Source organism: Lagenorhynchus albirostris, chromosome 10 (genome assembly GCF_949774975.1).
Source record: "Lagenorhynchus albirostris chromosome 10, mLagAlb1.1, whole genome shotgun sequence".
Classification (NCBI taxonomy): Eukaryota; Metazoa; Chordata; class Mammalia; order Artiodactyla; family Delphinidae; genus Lagenorhynchus; species Lagenorhynchus albirostris.
The window spans coordinates 7,273,069-7,289,334 of NC_083104.1; the positions used below are offsets into that span (position 1 = coordinate 7,273,069).

Sequence of the window (16,266 nt, forward strand, 5' to 3'; positions counted from 1 at the left end):
TGGACATGTCTCCATGCCATTAAAGATACTACATCATATTTAATGACCACATGTATTCCTTGTGTGGATTCCTCTTAATGTGTTGAACTTAATGGTGGAGATTTAGTACATCAGGAGCTGTCCAAAGAGGGACCTGGAGCATTCTGACAGACAGACCTGAAGATGTGCAGACCCACTGACCTAACCATGCCTCAGGGAGGAAATTATCTGATAGGTACACTAGTGCACGTGCACAAAGATGTCTATGCGAGCATGTCCCTGCCTCATTATTCCTGCTAGCAAAAGGCTAGAAACAATCTACATGTCCAACCTCATGAACCAGATAAATAAAAATGACAGGCTGATCATATGCTGTAGTTCTCAACACTGAATACAAGAAATGAGATGGATCTGTAGAAATGTACATGGAAAATGTGCCAGGATATATTGCAAAGCGAAGGGGAAAAAGGCAAGTTACAGAACGACATGTACAGTATGATCTCTTTTCTATTTAAAAAGTATATATGGCTGTGCCTTGAAAAAGCTGAAGGATACACATCAAGCTGTAGGTAGGATTTACCTGTAGGTCCGTATGTAGTATGTATGTAGCCCTATAAGGATATAGGTCTAGAGACATTAAGGAAGTGAGCTCCCCGTCCCAGGAGGTATGCAAACAGAGATTGGCTGCCCCGTTTTCGGGGATGCTGCGTAAGTGATTTCTACATCCCTCGGAGGTGACCTCAGTTCCCTTCTTAGCCCTGAGAATCTCTCAGAGAGGGGTGGTCAGGACTGGGAGAAGAATCCACCCCTAAGGGGAAAGGGTTAAGCGGGGATGGCGCTCCTGTGGGCGGGCTCCGCCATCGGCAGCGCCGGGCTCTGTTAGCCAAGTCTGAGCATCTCGGAGGATGCGGCGCGGCAAGCGGCTTCAGGGACGCGCGCAAGGTGAACGCGGGGGCTGCCAGCTCGGCGCCCAGGTGAGGAGCTGGACTAGGGCGGGGGTGATGGCGGGACCCAGGCAGGGAGCATGGCCTGCAGCCCCCCTCTCAGGTGCGAGCGGCAGGGCCTGCACCAGCGTGCACCCCCACCCAGGACACTGCGGGAAGGCGCGGAGCCAGGGGAGAGGAGATGGAGGAAAAGGAGAGGTAACCTGAGATGGACCAGCTCCTGGAGGCTGCCCTGCGGCGGCCCTCGCCCTGCCCCCAGGCCGGCCTCTTCCCAGTCCCTGAGGGAGGGAGAACACCCCCCCACACACACAAAAAAATCTCTTCAGCAGCAGGAAACCAGGACTGTGCAGCCCCCTTCTCATCCGGAGGTGACTACATCTCTTGGATTGCGGGTGGTGAGTAGATGGTAGATGCTTATCGCTGAAGGCCCAACTCTGCTTCTCCTGCTCTGCAAAGCTTTTCGGACCCCCTGTGTAAAATGAGCCAATGCGGGTTTCACAGCCCCTAGTATGGCCATTTGCAGCCTGTGTGACCTTGGGCGAGTTGCTCAACCTCTCTGAACCTTGCTTTCTTCCCCTACGAAATGGGTATACCCACACCAGCTTGTTTGGGGAGGGGTGGATAAAATCGAGGACAAGCAGCTAAGCTTAGCACAGGAGCCTAAGTGGGTAAGAGCTCAAAACAGGAGTACTATTATTAACCAGTGCCTGTGTTAGTGGCCTTCCAGTCCTTCCCCCTCAGCTCACCACCACTCCCCACACTGGAACTGAGCCTTCTCTTTGGGTCCCCAGCACCTAGCCTGGGCCAGGAGCAGAGCATGAGCTCGGTGAATGTTTGAGAAATGAACTAATGAGGCAGATTGGGGAATGGGTTTAAGGGGTCTTTGATTCCCCCTAAAATTACCCACAACCTTTGGTGAACCTGGACACTTTCCTGGGGAGCGCACCTGGAGTTTTCTTCGGCTTCTCAAGGTGTCTGTGAGCCACCAAGGGTCTTTGAGCATAACTGTTTCCCAGAGAGGAAAGGAACAGGGCCTCTGCCCCTAAACACACCCAGGCACGGGCTCTCACAGCCAATGGCACCCTCTCCTGGTCCCCCTTTCCTGGCCGTGGGGTCCCGTCTTGCCTCCCGGTTCCATTAGGGACTCTCAGGAAGCGGCACCATAAGGGAATATCCACCTGGGCCAGGCATATGCAGTGGCTGGAGACAAGAAATAAAAGATGCAGATGCAGCCCTTGAGAAGCCCCAGGAGGGTGGGGGAGAGAGGAGATTATTATACTATGTGACTGGTGTGACAGGAAAGGGTGGAGGGAGTGTCAGGGAAATAAATACTCAAGCTGAAACAAGCCACCATCATATCCTACCTGGATTTCTGCACTAGCCTCTCTCCCCCTTTTAAAACACTTCTCAGATTTCATGACTCCCATGCTTAACATCTCCATTGGCTTCCTGGGACACTTAGAATAAAATGCAGGTGCCTTTTCATGGCTTTTGAGAAAGGCCCACCTTCCTGATTTCATCTCCCTCTGCTCCTTTCTCCTGAATCTGCTGTGCTCCTCATTCCTGCTGAAGGGCCTCAGCACTTTCTGTTCCCTCCTCCAGATGCTTTTTCTGGATATCATCAAATGGCTGACTCCTTCTTCCCATTCAGCATTTAGCTTAAATATCACCTGAGTGGCCTTTCTAGCACTCCTGGGTCAAGTAGCCCCCCCTCCTTCTATCTCTTAACCCTGTTTTATGTTCTCCATAGCTCACCTTATTTAAAATTATTCATTGTCTGTCTCTTACCTAGAACACCAGCTCCATGAGGGCAGGTATCTTGTCAATCTTGTTCACTGCTTTATCCCCAAGGTTTGGCACATAGTATGTCCTCCAATTTTTTGTTGACATAGTTAAGGGGGCTGGTGGGAAAGAAAGCTTTCTGGACAAAAGGAAAAGTAAAAGGGCTCTAATGCTTATTAAGCTGCAATTATGGGCCTGGCCCATCCTGTGTTTTGTTATGTCTTATAAGAGCCCCTTTGAGTTAGGTACTACTATTATACCCATTTTACTGATGGGAAAACCATGATGCAGAGGGGAAAAGTAACTCACTCAGGAAATGGTGAAACTGGGATTGAAACCCAGGTCACTCCTCAAAGGCATGGGTGTATTTCTCTCCCTCTCCACCTCTCTGATATTTGACCTGGGCCCTCAAAAATAGGATTTAAAAAAAAAAAAAAAAGAATAGGATTTCAGCAAGTGAAGGAGAAGGGAGAGGGCACTGCAGCCTGAGGGAAGAGCAGGAGCAAAGGCGGGGCGCCAGGCAGTTCCGTGGGTGTTGAGGGTGAGGTGAGCATCCTGGTGTGGCCTTGGAAGGCCAGGAGAGGAGCTTATATTCTCTCGTGAGGGCGATGGGGGCCATTGACGGTTTAGAATTAGGGCAAGTGGCATGACCAGAGATGCAGTTTTAAAAGGTCACTCTGGGCAGCATGAAGAGGTTGAAGAGGAAGGGGCGGGTAGAGGAGGAGGATTCTTCCTTTCTTTCCCACCAGCTTCCCTGGGGCAGCCATGGGAGACCCATCTCATGCCAACCCCCTCCTTTTTTTAGGCTCATCCCGTGAAGACTGGAAGCTGAGGGCTCCAGGCCCAGGCATCAGAGCGGACCATGGCTCCCAGCCCCTGGGGCTGTGTGTATGGCCTCCTGCTGCTGTTGCTGCTGCTGTCCCTGGGGGCTGGCTCTGCCCTGGGCCGGGGCCTTCCCAGGCCACTTGAGGACTTGGAACCACACTTGATCCCAGGAGCCCACCCCAAGGGCCCTGTTGGCACAGAGCCCCAGGCCTTTGACTTCTTCTGGGAGAAGCCCAGAGATGAGAGCCCCTGGAACTCCAATGTCCCCCAGGTCCCTGCTGAGGAGGTGCCTGAGAGGCCCACAGACTCCCTTGGCCCAGCCCTGCATGGACCTAAAGCATCCCATGGGGTGCAGAGAGAAGGACTCCCAGTAACTGATGACCTCCAGGTGGCTCGAGGGCCAATTTTTCAGGGCTGGACAGGACCTCCTGAATCACAGGAGTCTATGGAGCAAGAAGCACCAGCCCCCTATCCAGTGGGCACCCCCCAGCTCACTTTCATCCCCACAACTCCCAGACTCCAACTCGGGCTAGCCACAGTTCCCCCCACCCCAGGGCAGCCTGGAAGCCAAGTGGGACAGCGACCACCTAGAGATGAGGGTCTTGTGGCCAAAGCCAAGATCAGGGTCTCAGAGACATCCCCCTGGCACCACAAGGGCCCTCCCCACACTCCTGCGCCACGCCCAGGCACTGTCATGAGGCCAGGGCTGAAAGAACAGGGTGGGAGTGAGGAGGACTTCCAGGAGGCAGCTCAAGGCCCCCTCCTCACTCAGCAGGAGCCAGCAGCCCCTGATGCTGGCTCAGCATCACCAGCTGAGGTGGCATCCTCTCAGGAGCCTGGGTCCCAGCCGGACCTGGCATTGGCCAGAAGCCTTCCTCCTGCTGAGGAGCTGCCCATGGAGCTCCCCAAGAAGGCTGGAGGTGGGGAGACCTGGGAAGTCAGTATTCCAAGTCCCTCACCCAAACAGACTGACCTCCCTGATGTTAGGGGCTCATCAGGACCCCAGCCCTCAGGTCTCCCAGCCTCAGAGACTCCTCATGGGCAGCCCAAGCCAGGTGGGTATCAAAGTGAGGGTGCTGAGCAGGGCTGGGACGGGCAGTGTTCTAGGGCAGCTGGATGCCCCAGTTTCTGTGTGACCTCTGATCCCTCTGGGTCCTGCTTTCCTCATTCTGGCAAATGAGGGTGACTGTGCCTCCCTCCTGGGGGATTAGATTTTGGGGAACGCTGGAGGGTCAGGCAAAGCAATGACTGCTTTTGTTATTTCAGAGATAGCAGCAATGAATGGAGCAGCCCCCATCTCCCCCCAGCGGGTGAGAGGAGCAGTGGAGGCCCCAGGTACCCCCAAGTCCCTCATCCCTGGCCCTTCGGACCCTGGCCCAACTACAAACGGAACAGAGAGCCCTGTGGGAGCCCTGCAGCCAGGTGAGGGCATGGCTTAGGGGTTGGGGAGATCGGGTACTCTAACACCTAAGAACTTGTGTGAGGTATATATGCGAGGGTGGGGAGTGAATGGGGACAAACACCTCCTTAAAGGAAATGGCCAACAACTTCAAACAACTTAGGATAATAAACTACTACTCACTGGGTACTCTGGGAGAAGTCATTTGCACTTTGGGGGCTAGAAAATTCTTAAATATAAATTCTTAAGTATACATGGGTATATTTAGTGCAGTGATTCTCCAACTCCCACAGTTCGCCAGAGGAGCTTTTAAAAAATTCCAATGCCCAGGCCCCAGCACAAGGAATTCTGACTGAGTTGATCTCCAGGTGATTCTAATATGCAGTCCCCGTTGAGAGCTGCTGGAATGTTAATAAAAATGATAGGTCACATCCATTTAACACTTATTGGGTGTTGGGGACTGTGCTAAACATTTAATCCTCACCACAACCCAGTGAGGAGGGGTGCTGTTACCATCCCCATTTTACAGATGTGCTTAGAAAAGTTAAGTAACTTGCTCACCACACCGGAGGATGATGGAAAATCAAAAGTACCTTTCAAAGGGCTATTTTAATATTATTATTGTTGCAGATGAAGCTGAGGAGTGGCCGGGGCGCCCCCAAAGCCATCCCCCAGCGCCCCCTGTCCAGGCCCCCTCGACGTCACGCCGGGGCCTCATTCGGGTCACCACGCAGCGTGCCCTGGGCCAGCCACCCCCTCCGGAGCCCTCCGCCAGCTCCGTGGCATCAGTCCCAGCCTCCAGCCCCCCGGCCAACGCCACCTCACCCCCCCTGCGCTGGGGTCCCCTGCGGCGGGTGCTGAGCTTTTCCTGGGAGCTGCACGTCTACGGGGTCGGGGTGCTCTTCCTGCTGCCTGCGTTGTTGGCACTGGCCTCGCTGGCAGCCGCCCCTGCGGGGCCCCGGTTGGCACTGGTGGCGGCGGTGCTGGTGCTGGTGGCGTCGGGGCTGCGGTCTGCCTACATGCTCACCGACCCCTATGGCTCGCAGGCACGACTGGGTTTACGCGCCGGCCTGGTGCTCTACAATCTGCCCTTTCCCTTGCTACTCACCGCGCTGGCGGCCCTGACCCTGCTCGGCCTGGGCGCGGGGCTGCCACAGCAGCTGCAGAACCCTCTCCTCCTGGGAGCGCTGGCGTTGGCGCACGGCTTGGGGCTGCTCGCCACAGACCTGCTGTCGGCGAGGCCTGCTTTCAATCTCCTGGCTCAGGGCTTATCGTGCGCCTGGGGCGCGTCCGTGGCTCTGGGCACGCTCTGCCTGTGCCGTCGCCGCCTGCTGGACGGGCCGAGGGGCTGGGATGCCAGTCCAGGCCCGAGGCTGCTGGCCGTGGCGGGCGCGCTGGGGCTGCTGGCCAGTGGCTTGCAGCTGGCGGCCGCGCTCTGGCTGTACCCGGGCCCCGGCCGGGTGGGCCACTTCTCGTGGGCCTGGTGGGGCGTCCACTTCTGGCTGCGCCTGCTGGAGCTGACGTGGGCGCTCACCCTGGCGCTGGCCGCTCTGGCCGCCGCGCGGCCCAGGCCGCCCACAGAGCACGCCTGCTGGGCTAAGCTGCTGCGCCTGGCGTGCCCTGCGCCCTCCGGCAAGAGCGAGGTGCCCGAGAGGCCCAACAACTGCTACGCGGGGCCCAGCAGCGTCGGCGCAGGTACCCTGGACATTAGCAAGAGCCTCATCCGCAACCCGGCGGAGGGTGGGCCTCCAGCCACGCCCAGTTCAGGCGCCTGGGGTTCGGCTGCGTCGCTGGGCCGCGGTCCCCTGGGTGGCCCGGGACTGTCCCGCAGCAGCATGGGGCCGGCGCCATCGATGAGCGAGCTGGACCTGCGGCCGCCATCACCCATCAACCTGAGCCGCAGCATCGACGCCGCGCTCTTCCGAGAGCACTTGGTGCGAGACAGCATCTTCCGGCGCTGCGGCCTCCGTGGCCTGGCCTCCCCGCCGCCCGGGGGCGCGCTACGGCCGCGCCGGGGCAGCCACCCCGACGCCGAGCCAGACGGCGCAGGTTCTTCGCTCCTCCGCGGCCGCAGCCGGTCGCTCAGCGACGTGCGCGTGCGCGGCCCGGTCCCACCACACGTAGCGGACGAGCCTGAAGGGGCGGCTTCCGGCAGCTCCGTGGACAGCTTCTCACGGGGCTCGCTCAAGATCAGCTGGAACCCCTGGCGCCACGGGCTGTCGTCGATGGACAGTCTGCCCCTGGATGAGCTGCCCAGCACGGTGCAGCTACTGTCTGCCCCAGCTCCTGCCCCGGGTCCCGCCCGGCCCGGGGAGCCCCAGAATGGGATCCAGCCTCAATGCAAGCCCGGAGACTCCCGCAGCGCCTCCAGTGACACCATCGAGCTCTGAGGGGGTCCAGAAACTCAGAACCAGGGCCCCGCCCTCGATGGCCCTACCGCAGCATGACCTTCTGGGATGCTGAGCATTTGAAAAACATTCCGGGAGTATTCCTGGGCCCCAACTGATTGCAGCCTCCGGAGACAGCCGGACACGAACCCACCCCCACCCCCAGATTTTTGTTTTTTAAAATATCTCTATTTTTCAGCGGGTATTTTGCACAGAGGCCATGACTTATGCGGAATACAGGGTGGACATGCACGTATTTGGGAATGGGGAACAGGGTCCAGGTGCCCTAACAACCCATCCAGACTCTCCAGTGTGAAGATGAGGCTCGACTGTCCAGACTGTCCTCTTTGTGCCAAAGAAATAAACCCTTAGGACTTGGCTCAAGCCTCCCTGCGGCCATGCCAGGATCTTGTTTAGAGGATATGCCCACCAGTGATTTCAAGTGCTGTGTTTATTGCGGAGGGGAGGACTTCCAAAGGAAAGGGCCCTCAACCCTTGGAGACTTTAGAAATAATGGCTATCAATATTTCATGGAACATCTGTCTGCTGTACGCTGTCTTCAGCTTTTCACATCCATCACCTTAATTCTCACATTAAGTCTGAGTGAGAAGCGTTATCATGCCCATTTTATAGATGAGAAGAGTGAAGTTCAGAGATGAAAGTCATTTGTCAGGGTGCTTTGGCAAATGATAGCTGGTACTGAACTGAGAAAGTTCCACTCCTAAGCCTGGTTCCTCCATCCCATCTCCCTTCTCTTAACACTACTTCAGGGCCAACCCTCTCCTTTGTCCTCCTTCTACTGCTCCTCCGTCAGGATACCCTCAGTTTCCCAGGGTTTTAGGAAACTTCCCCAAGGGTGGAGGGGCTCTCAGTAGCTTAGGCCAACCCATGGTGGGTGGGGGCAGGTAGTAAGACAAGCTTCTCCATTTTCCAAGACCTTTCTTTATTTCCTGAGATGAATAAATAAACAGGAGCTGACAGCATGCAGCTGGCAGGAGGGGGTTGTGAAGGGACACCCTCCCCCCACATCCTGGGCAGGGGCCAAAGCTCACGAGCAGCCACAACGAGGAGACACTTTTTAAAAAAATTCACAGCACTGTGAAGCCTGACCAGTGCCCCAAGGCCAAGATCTCATGGCACCCACCTATAGGGCTACTTTTTCACCCAAGGGCCTCACCTGCCCAGGCCCAGGTGTCTGCGCTGCTCCATAAGGTGGGTAGAGGGTGCTTACCGCACTCAAAAATAAAGCAAGTGCCTCAAGTGTCCAGGTGGGAGAGTCCCGACCTTGGGGGCAGCCTGGGCAGGAGGAGATGCTGCAGGTGTGGCAGGGATTACCTGCCCTTGATGAAGCCCTCCAGCACACGGTCACTGCGCTCTGACAACCAGTAGCCGGTCATGGCTGCCACAGCCCCAATGAAGATGGCGGTGAAGACCAAGTCACCCTTGGCGGCCAGCGTAGCCAGTGCACAGATGATGACACCGAAGAACATCTGCTGCAGCACCACCAGCTCGTCCTCTGTCATCTCCGAGAAGAAGCCTGCTGACTCTGGGCAAGAGAAGCGCCCGTCACTCATCCCCTGTTCCTGGAGCCTCCCACACACCTGATCATCACTGCCACACGCCTGCCTGGCACGCCAGCACACAGTGTCATTTACTGCTGAGAACAACTCCAAGACGGGCATTTATTATCCCTGTCTTACTAGATGGGAAACTGAGGCGCAGAGAGGTGAAGAGGTTTGCCCAAGGCCACGTGGGAGAGTTGGGTCAGGGCATGTGTACTAGCCCCACTGCAGAGCCAGAGTGCCTGGATATGACGCCCAGCTCTGCCACCTGCTTGCCATGGGGCCCTGGACAAGTTTTTTCATCTCTCTGCGTCCCTGCTTCCACTATGCAAGATGGGGATGAGAACAATAGCTACAGCACTGGATTTGTTTTAGGGGTGAAATAAGTTAATACATGCAATATGCCTGGAACAGCGTGTGACACACAGGAACTGTGGAAGTGGTCACTATCGTCACCACTGTGATTGTCCTTCGTCTCATCACCCCCACGGCCTACAAGAGCCCTCGGGCGGGGCAAGGGCAGATGAAGAAAGAGGCTCGGTGGGCACAGAATGATATGACACCAAGTCCGATTTCCTTTCTACCCTGGGAGGTGTGAGGTCACCAAAAGCCACCCTGGGGGTCAGAGGTGGGGTTCGGGTCCCAGTGCAGCCTCATGAGGGCTGGGTGGCAGTGCAGGTGGGCCAGGGCCTGCAGCTGCCTGAAGGAGGGGTTTGCCTGCCCTCCCCCTGGATAAGGACCTCCCCTCCCCAGGTTTCTGGGGCCGAGCTGGGGCTCACCTGGGATCTGCTCCTTCACACAGATGCCCTCGATCTGTTTGTAGCCCTCAGCACAGACACAGTGGTAACTGCCCTCGGTGTTCTCGCATTGCTCGTTCTCTCCTGGACACACCGCCATCTCACACTCGTCCACGTCTTGACGGAGGCCAAGGAGAGGTCAGAGCCCTGACCGCCAGGGTCCCACAGGCAGCACCCCTGACTCTGGTCTCACTCACATCCTGACACCCGCTCTGTGCTGACGCAGGCAACATTCCACCCTTCCTTCCCACGCCCCGTCCACATTTCGGCCCCTGTCAATTTGTGGTGGATGAGACGCTCCCAGGTGGCAGGACACTCACCGAGACACTTGGAGCCCACCTGCTGGTAGCCAGGGCTACACTTCTTACAGCGGCCAGGCCCTGCCCCCATGCAGCCCAGGCAGGCCTTGGCACAGTCTGGAGAAGGGAGAGGACAGACAAGGGTGCGAGCTGCCCGTATGCCTGGGGGAAGCCCTGCTCCAGAAGAGGCCTAGGGCGGGGGTGGGGGTGGGGGGGGCGGTGCCAGCACCTGGGAACGCGGCGGTTTTGGGGGAAAGGCGTGGAGCAGTTCCTTCTAGCCTCCCCACACCCCTCCCCCGCAGGAGCGGACAGTTACCTCGGCACTCATAGGAGCCCTCCGTGTTCACGCAGAACTGGTGGGCTCCACAGCTGGCTCGCTCTGTGCCACACTCATCAATGTCTGCAAAGAGGCCAGTAGGGTGGGGATTTCAATCCCTATTTCACTAACAGGGAAGCTGAGGCCAGGGTTGTTGGGAATGGACTTGCCCAGGCTTAAACAGTGTGGCTGATACTGCAGGCTGTCCACCAACACAGATGCAGAGGTGCAGCTGGACTCAGGGCTGTCGAGCTAGAGACTGTGTTTTTCAATCTGCCTTGCAGCTAAGTGTGGCCTTGTGATTCAGTTCTGGCCAACGTGTTGTAAATAGAAGTGATGTGCTCCACTTTTCACTTGGCCTTAATACAACAGACTTGGATCCTCCGTGCACTTTCTTCTCTTTCGCACTTCCTGAATACCAGGTCATGATACATAGAGGTGACCGTGATCCAGCCTCAACACCCAAGGGGATGACTGTCCAGTAAGACAGGATGAATCTAGGTCTTTAATGACTATGACAAGCAGAGCTTTTCTGCCAGTCTGGACCACTGGCTTCCAGACTGTGATATGAGATGAAAATAAACCTCGAAATTCATTAAGCCACAGTCTTTGGGGATCTTTCTGTTACAGCAGCTTAGCTTTTACCCTCGTCTCGAACACAGGTTTCCTGACCCCAAGTTCAGTATGCTCATTCTCCGGGTTAACCCTTCCTCAATTTTCGAGACTTGACCCAAGTGACACCTCCTCCAAGAAGGCTTCCCTGATTCCCCACTACCACTGAATTGGAAGAGAGACATTTCTCACTGTACAACGATCAGTCTATACTATAAGCGCCTGGTTACTTTTCTGCCTTCCCAACCAGGCTGATATCTCTATGAAGATGGGGACTGGACTGGTCTAGCCCAGAGATGTGTGTATTGATGGGGGACCAAGCCCAAGACCTTGCCCACCCCTCCAGACCTAGGGCAGGGTCCCACTCACCTACACACTTGAGGTGATGCAGGGCCCAGCCCTTCTTGCACTGTAAACAGTTTGATTCCTCAGGTCCTGAGCAGCGGGCACAGGGGCCAAAACAAGCTGGGTAGAATGGGGGAAGTATGAGGGTGGGCAGGCAGGTACCCCACACGTCCCTGCCCAAGGCCACGCCTCTTGACTACCTACCCGAACATACCAGATGGCTGGCATTGCGCTGCGCCTCAAAGTAGCCGAGGCCACACTGGCCACAGGCCTCACCCCCATAGCCGGCTTGGCAGTCACAGTGCCCGCTGCCCCCTCGAGTTCCTTCCCCTTCACACTGCCCGTAGCCACCGCAGGGCCGCTCCGCACCCCCAGGACAGGCTGTGGGCAGACACCAAACCAGGTGGGATCATAAATACAACCTTGTACGTACAGAATATTTTACCCGTATTAGTAAGCATTTTTGGAGAGGAAACAATTTTAACGACATCATAATATTTTGTCATAAAACTGTATGTTTTGTCATAAAACTGTATGAACTGTTCCACCCCATTGTGGAACAGTTAGGTTATTTACAAATCTTTTCTTTTATAAAAACTGAATTGACCATCTTTGTTGCTAGCTCTTTGTATCTGCAGCTTTGAGAGAGATTTTTCTAAAAGGGGCTGGTAGTTAAGTTCAGCTCCTGCCTCAGGACTGTGTGTAGAAAAAGGTGGTGACAACAGGGCCTTCAGCAACACCTGCCCGTCCCTAGGAAGGTCACCTTAGTCCAGACATGGGAAATGCCTGGTGAGGGGGGGCATTTCTTAAATACATGACAGAAACCATGGCCGCATCTGACTCAGTCTAACCCCATATCCTTTTTCAGAGCCGTTCCCCATGGATTTGTGCATCTCACCAGCCCTGTGAGGCAGGCGAGAACAGAGGTCCAGAGAAGTGATATGAGAAGCCTGAGCTCACACAGCCAGCCAGGGGCCGAGCCAGGACTGGATCCCTGGCCCCAGCAGTCCCCTTCCATCCCCCAAGAGGAACTTGAAAAACTCACGAAGGCAGGAGGGCCCAAAGGTGCCTGAGGGGCAGCAGAGCTTCAGGGAATCTGAGCAGAGCCACTGGAAGAGGTCTGGGGCTTCCTGCTGCCTGAGGCGGAGGGATGGTGAGGGGGCTGAGACAGTGTCAGAGGTGCTGCCGTCTCCCGCAACCTCCCACAGGATCTGTGATACAGCCCGTCTTGGGTGTAAGACCCATAAGGCTGCCCTTTCCCCGTCTGACAGAGGGGCAGTCTGCAGCTCAGAGTGAGAGCTTGGGCCCCCCAGCAAGTCCTCAGCACACCTGGGTTTGGAGGAAGGAGCTGAATGAGGACACAGCCCCTAGCTCGCCACCCTCTGCTTTACCAGCCGGCCCTGCCTGAGCCCCTCCCAGGAAGGCCCCCGCTACTCACTTGTGAAACCACCAGCTCTCCACCAGCTCCTCACTCAGCTCCAGCAGGCGGTGGCACTCGAAGTCCGACTTGCTGCACACGCCCTCGAGCACCTCTACCAGGCGGGTCTCACTGACCAGACAGGGATGGGTGGTAGGAACACACTCCAGCCCACCCACCACCCTCTTTACAATCTCCCCCCTCCCCACCTCATGCCAGATAATGTCAAAGGCCAGAGGCCACAATGGAAGGGGTATTGATTTGGGGAGACCTGGGTTCCAATCTAGTAGTGTGACCTTGGGCAAGTAACTTAACCTCTCCTGAACGTGTTTTCTCATCTGTAAAATGGGGACAATGGCTCTCCTCTAGGTTGGCTGGAAGGTAGCTCAGTCCCTGCATCTGTACAACAGAATATAATACCCTTGCTGGGTAGATGTGGTTAAAAATATATCATATAACAAGTGTTAGCAAGGATGTGGAGAAACTGGAACCCTCCTACATTGCACGTGGGAATGAAAAACGGTGCAGCCGCTGTAGAAGACAGTTTGGCAGTTCCTCCATAAATTAAACATGGAATCACGACATGACTCAGTAATTCCACTCCTGGATACATACCCAAGAAAATGCAAAACAGGTGTTCAAACTTGTACACAAATGTTCATAGCAATACTATACACAGTGGCCAAATGGTAGAAACAACCCAAATGTCCATCAGCTGATAAACGGACAAACAAATGTGATCTATTCATACAATGGAAGATTACTAAGCCTTAAAAAGGAAAGAAGTACTGATATTTGTTACATGATGGACGAACCTTGAAAACATTATGCTAAGTGAAAGAAGCCGGACATAAAAGGCCATATTGTATGATTCCAACAGAATCAGCAAATCCATAGAGATGGAAAACAGATTAGTGGTTGCTAAAGGCTGGGAGGAGGGAGAATGAAGAGTGACTGCTCAATAGGGATGGAGTTTCTTTTGGGGGGGATGAAATCAGTCTGGAACTAGATAATGGCAATAGTTGCAAAACCTGAATATACTGACTATCTCTAATGGTAAATTTTATGTTATTGCATTCTACCACAATAAAAAATTTTTTAAAAATACATTTACACATAAAATGTATTATATTATATATTTAATGGGTCTGGCACAGTGCCTGGCATATAGGAGGTGATTTAAAACAAAACAAAAAAACAGTAACCATTATAGAGCTAGAAGTGCCCTTAGGGTTATTTTGGTCAATCCCCTCATTCCCAAATGAGGCAACTAAGCCCCACTGAGGGAAAGGAAAATGACCACTGTTATGTAATAACGAAACTTTTATTTCTAGGACGTATCATAGTTTAATCCTTACCACGATCCTATGAAATAGGATTGGCATTAATACTCCCGTTTTACAGATAAGGAAATTGAGGATCAGAGAGGTGACCCTAAGGTACAAAGGGTCAGAAATGACAACCTGGTCTAATTCCAGTTTGACATTGAAAAGCTAGAGGGCCTAGGACTCAGGCCTCTCCTCTCAATAAAATCTCATCTTGTCCCCTGGTTTTATACACTGACTATACGCTGATAACTGTCAAATTCATGTTTCCAGCCCTGCTTCTACCCTGAACTCCTGACTCCTAAATCTAACTCTACTTGACTGTTTAACAGACATCTCAGCCCAACATGTTCAATGAGAACGTCTGATTCCAGACCCGTTTCTCCCATCTCGGAAGACAGTCCCACGATTCACCCAGTTGCTCAGGCCCAAAACCCAGTAAGCACCTTTTATTCTACTTTGTCTCTCACACCCCATAATGATTCCATCATCATGTCCTATCAGTCTATCTGCAAAATATACCCAGAATCTGACCCCTTCTCTCCAGCTCCACCACTACCGTCACGCCTAGACTGTGCACTAGCCTCCCAACTGGTCTTCCTGCTCCTCCACCTTGGCCCCCTATAGTCTGTTAGTGTAAGTGACCTTTTATAGGTACAAATAATACCACATCACTTTCCTGCTCCAAACCTTCCAATGACTTCCCGCTACACTCAGAACGAAATCTGAATGCCTTTCTGCGGCCTTCAAGACTCTCTGCCTTCACCTTCCACCACTCTCCCTTCTGCTCACTCCAAATCCAGCCACTTCTCAAATACACCAAGCTCAGCCCCGCTCTGTCCAAAACCCTTCCCCGACTGTCGCACAGTTTGCTTCTGCACCTCAGGTCTCTGTTCGAATGTCATACCTTGAATGCCATGTCTCCCACCATTCTGCTTTACTGTTCTTCACCTGATAAGACATTATTTACTTACTTATTCACTGTTTCCTCTACTAGAATAGAAGCTCCTTGAAGAAAGAATTCTGCTTGGCTTGTTTAGTGCTCTCCTATAGATATTCAGTGACATTTGTTGAATAAGTGCTCCCCAAGTGTCTCCAGGCTTCCACCAGCAGAGCACAGATTGGGATGTTAGATATACAAATCCACACCTTCAGCCTCTTCCTTACCTGTCCTTGTATTTGGACAACTTCTCTTCCTCCCAGGCAGTGTTTCCACCTCCAAAGTTATCCCGGATGGTTCTCTCCAGGCCCTGGAAATGGAGAAAACTAGTCATAGCTAAGTACAGTGTCTGGCACATTCTAGCACTTATATTTCACTGACCAGGAAACTGAGGCACAGAGAGGCACCTACCCAAGGCCATACAACCAGTAAGTAACCAAGCTGGGACACTTGAGTCTATGCAGACTTGTATGCCAGAGCTCCCAGCTCTCAACCCCTGTGCTAATAGTAGCTAGCCCCCTCCTCTTACACTGCTGGTGCACCCACCTTGTTGAAACTGTCGACCAGTCCCCGGCAGGTATGACATGGATGGGGCTCAGTGGGGGAAGAAGACTTGGGAGGCGGAGAAAGCTGGACCCAGACCGGGCCTGGGAGGCCAAGGAAGAGGCTCAGGCCCCAGAGCAGGGCTGGCGCTAGGCCCCTCGGGGCCCGTGGGGCCATCTTTTCCCAGGCTGGGGACCTGTAGACACAGGACATGGGGAGGGTTCGCTGGAGGAGCCAAGTGGGAAAGAAAAGCGTGGGTTCTGAGGTGCCGCGGGTCTGGGAGCCCAGATCTTTGTTATAAGAAAAGAAGGTCTAGACTGGGGTAAGGCAGAGGGAGGAGAGATAGTTGGGGAAAGGAGCCTATTCTGCAATTCCTGGACGGGAACAAGTTATCCTCGTCACCGCAGGGGGAGGTGGCCTGGATCCTCGGCAAGGGGGTAGGAGTCAGCCCATTGTTTTAGGGTCGGGATATGGTTCTTAGGGGCTGGATCAGCGGAATTAAGGAGAATGGATCAGATTTTTAAATACTGCGGGAGAAGAGGTCGGATGGACGGTCTTGGGGGGAGGAGTCCGGAACCCCGGTCTTGGGGAGGGGAGGAGGAGCCCGGATCCGGATACGAAGAGAAGGGGTCAGGTTCGGGGTCTGCAGACTGCAAACGCACGGCACCCGAGCGGGCAAGGAAGGATCCAGACCCACGAAGGCCACGGAGGAGGAAGAGACAACCCACCAAGCCCGCGGACGCCACAGGCTCAGCCTCCTCAACGCCGCCGCCGCCGCCGCCGCCGCCGCCTCC

At 54.5% G+C, this 16,266-nt stretch overlaps 2 protein-coding genes across 4 annotated transcripts; one reads left to right on the forward strand and one right to left on the reverse strand.

The window, feature by feature from the left end:
• The first annotated feature begins 1,259 nt into the window (after positions 1-1,259).
• PRRT3 (proline rich transmembrane protein 3) lies at positions 1,260-7,319 on the forward strand. The gene is made up of 4 exons (XM_060161207.1): positions 1,260-1,318; positions 3,511-4,585; positions 4,797-4,952; positions 5,560-7,319. Exons 2-4 carry the CDS (start codon positions 3,568-3,570, stop codon positions 7,317-7,319), a joined length of 2,934 nt encoding a protein of 977 aa, XP_060017190.1. The 5' UTR covers positions 1,260-1,318; positions 3,511-3,567.
• A 968-nt stretch (positions 7,320-8,287) lies between these two features.
• Positions 8,288-16,230, reverse strand: CRELD1 (cysteine rich with EGF like domains 1). 3 transcript variants are annotated; one of them, XM_060161205.1, is made up of 11 exons: positions 16,201-16,230; positions 15,476-15,668; positions 15,157-15,239; positions 12,686-12,796; positions 12,293-12,384; positions 11,452-11,628; positions 11,272-11,367; positions 10,291-10,374; positions 9,996-10,091; positions 9,658-9,792; positions 8,288-8,862 (listed from the first exon to the last, which is right to left on the reverse strand). In XM_060161205.1, exons 2-11 carry the CDS (start codon positions 15,647-15,649, stop codon positions 8,648-8,650), a joined length of 1,263 nt encoding a protein of 420 aa, XP_060017188.1. In that variant the 5' UTR covers positions 15,650-15,668; positions 16,201-16,230; the 3' UTR covers positions 8,288-8,647. The 3 variants fall into 3 exon arrangements, with proteins under 3 accessions (XP_060017188.1, XP_060017187.1, XP_060017189.1); XM_060161204.1 differs by lacking the exon at positions 16,201-16,230 and having other exon boundaries at positions 15,476-16,188; XM_060161206.1 differs by lacking the exons at positions 9,996-10,091; positions 16,201-16,230 and having other exon boundaries at positions 15,476-16,192.
• Positions 16,231-16,266: the final 36 nt, after the last annotated feature.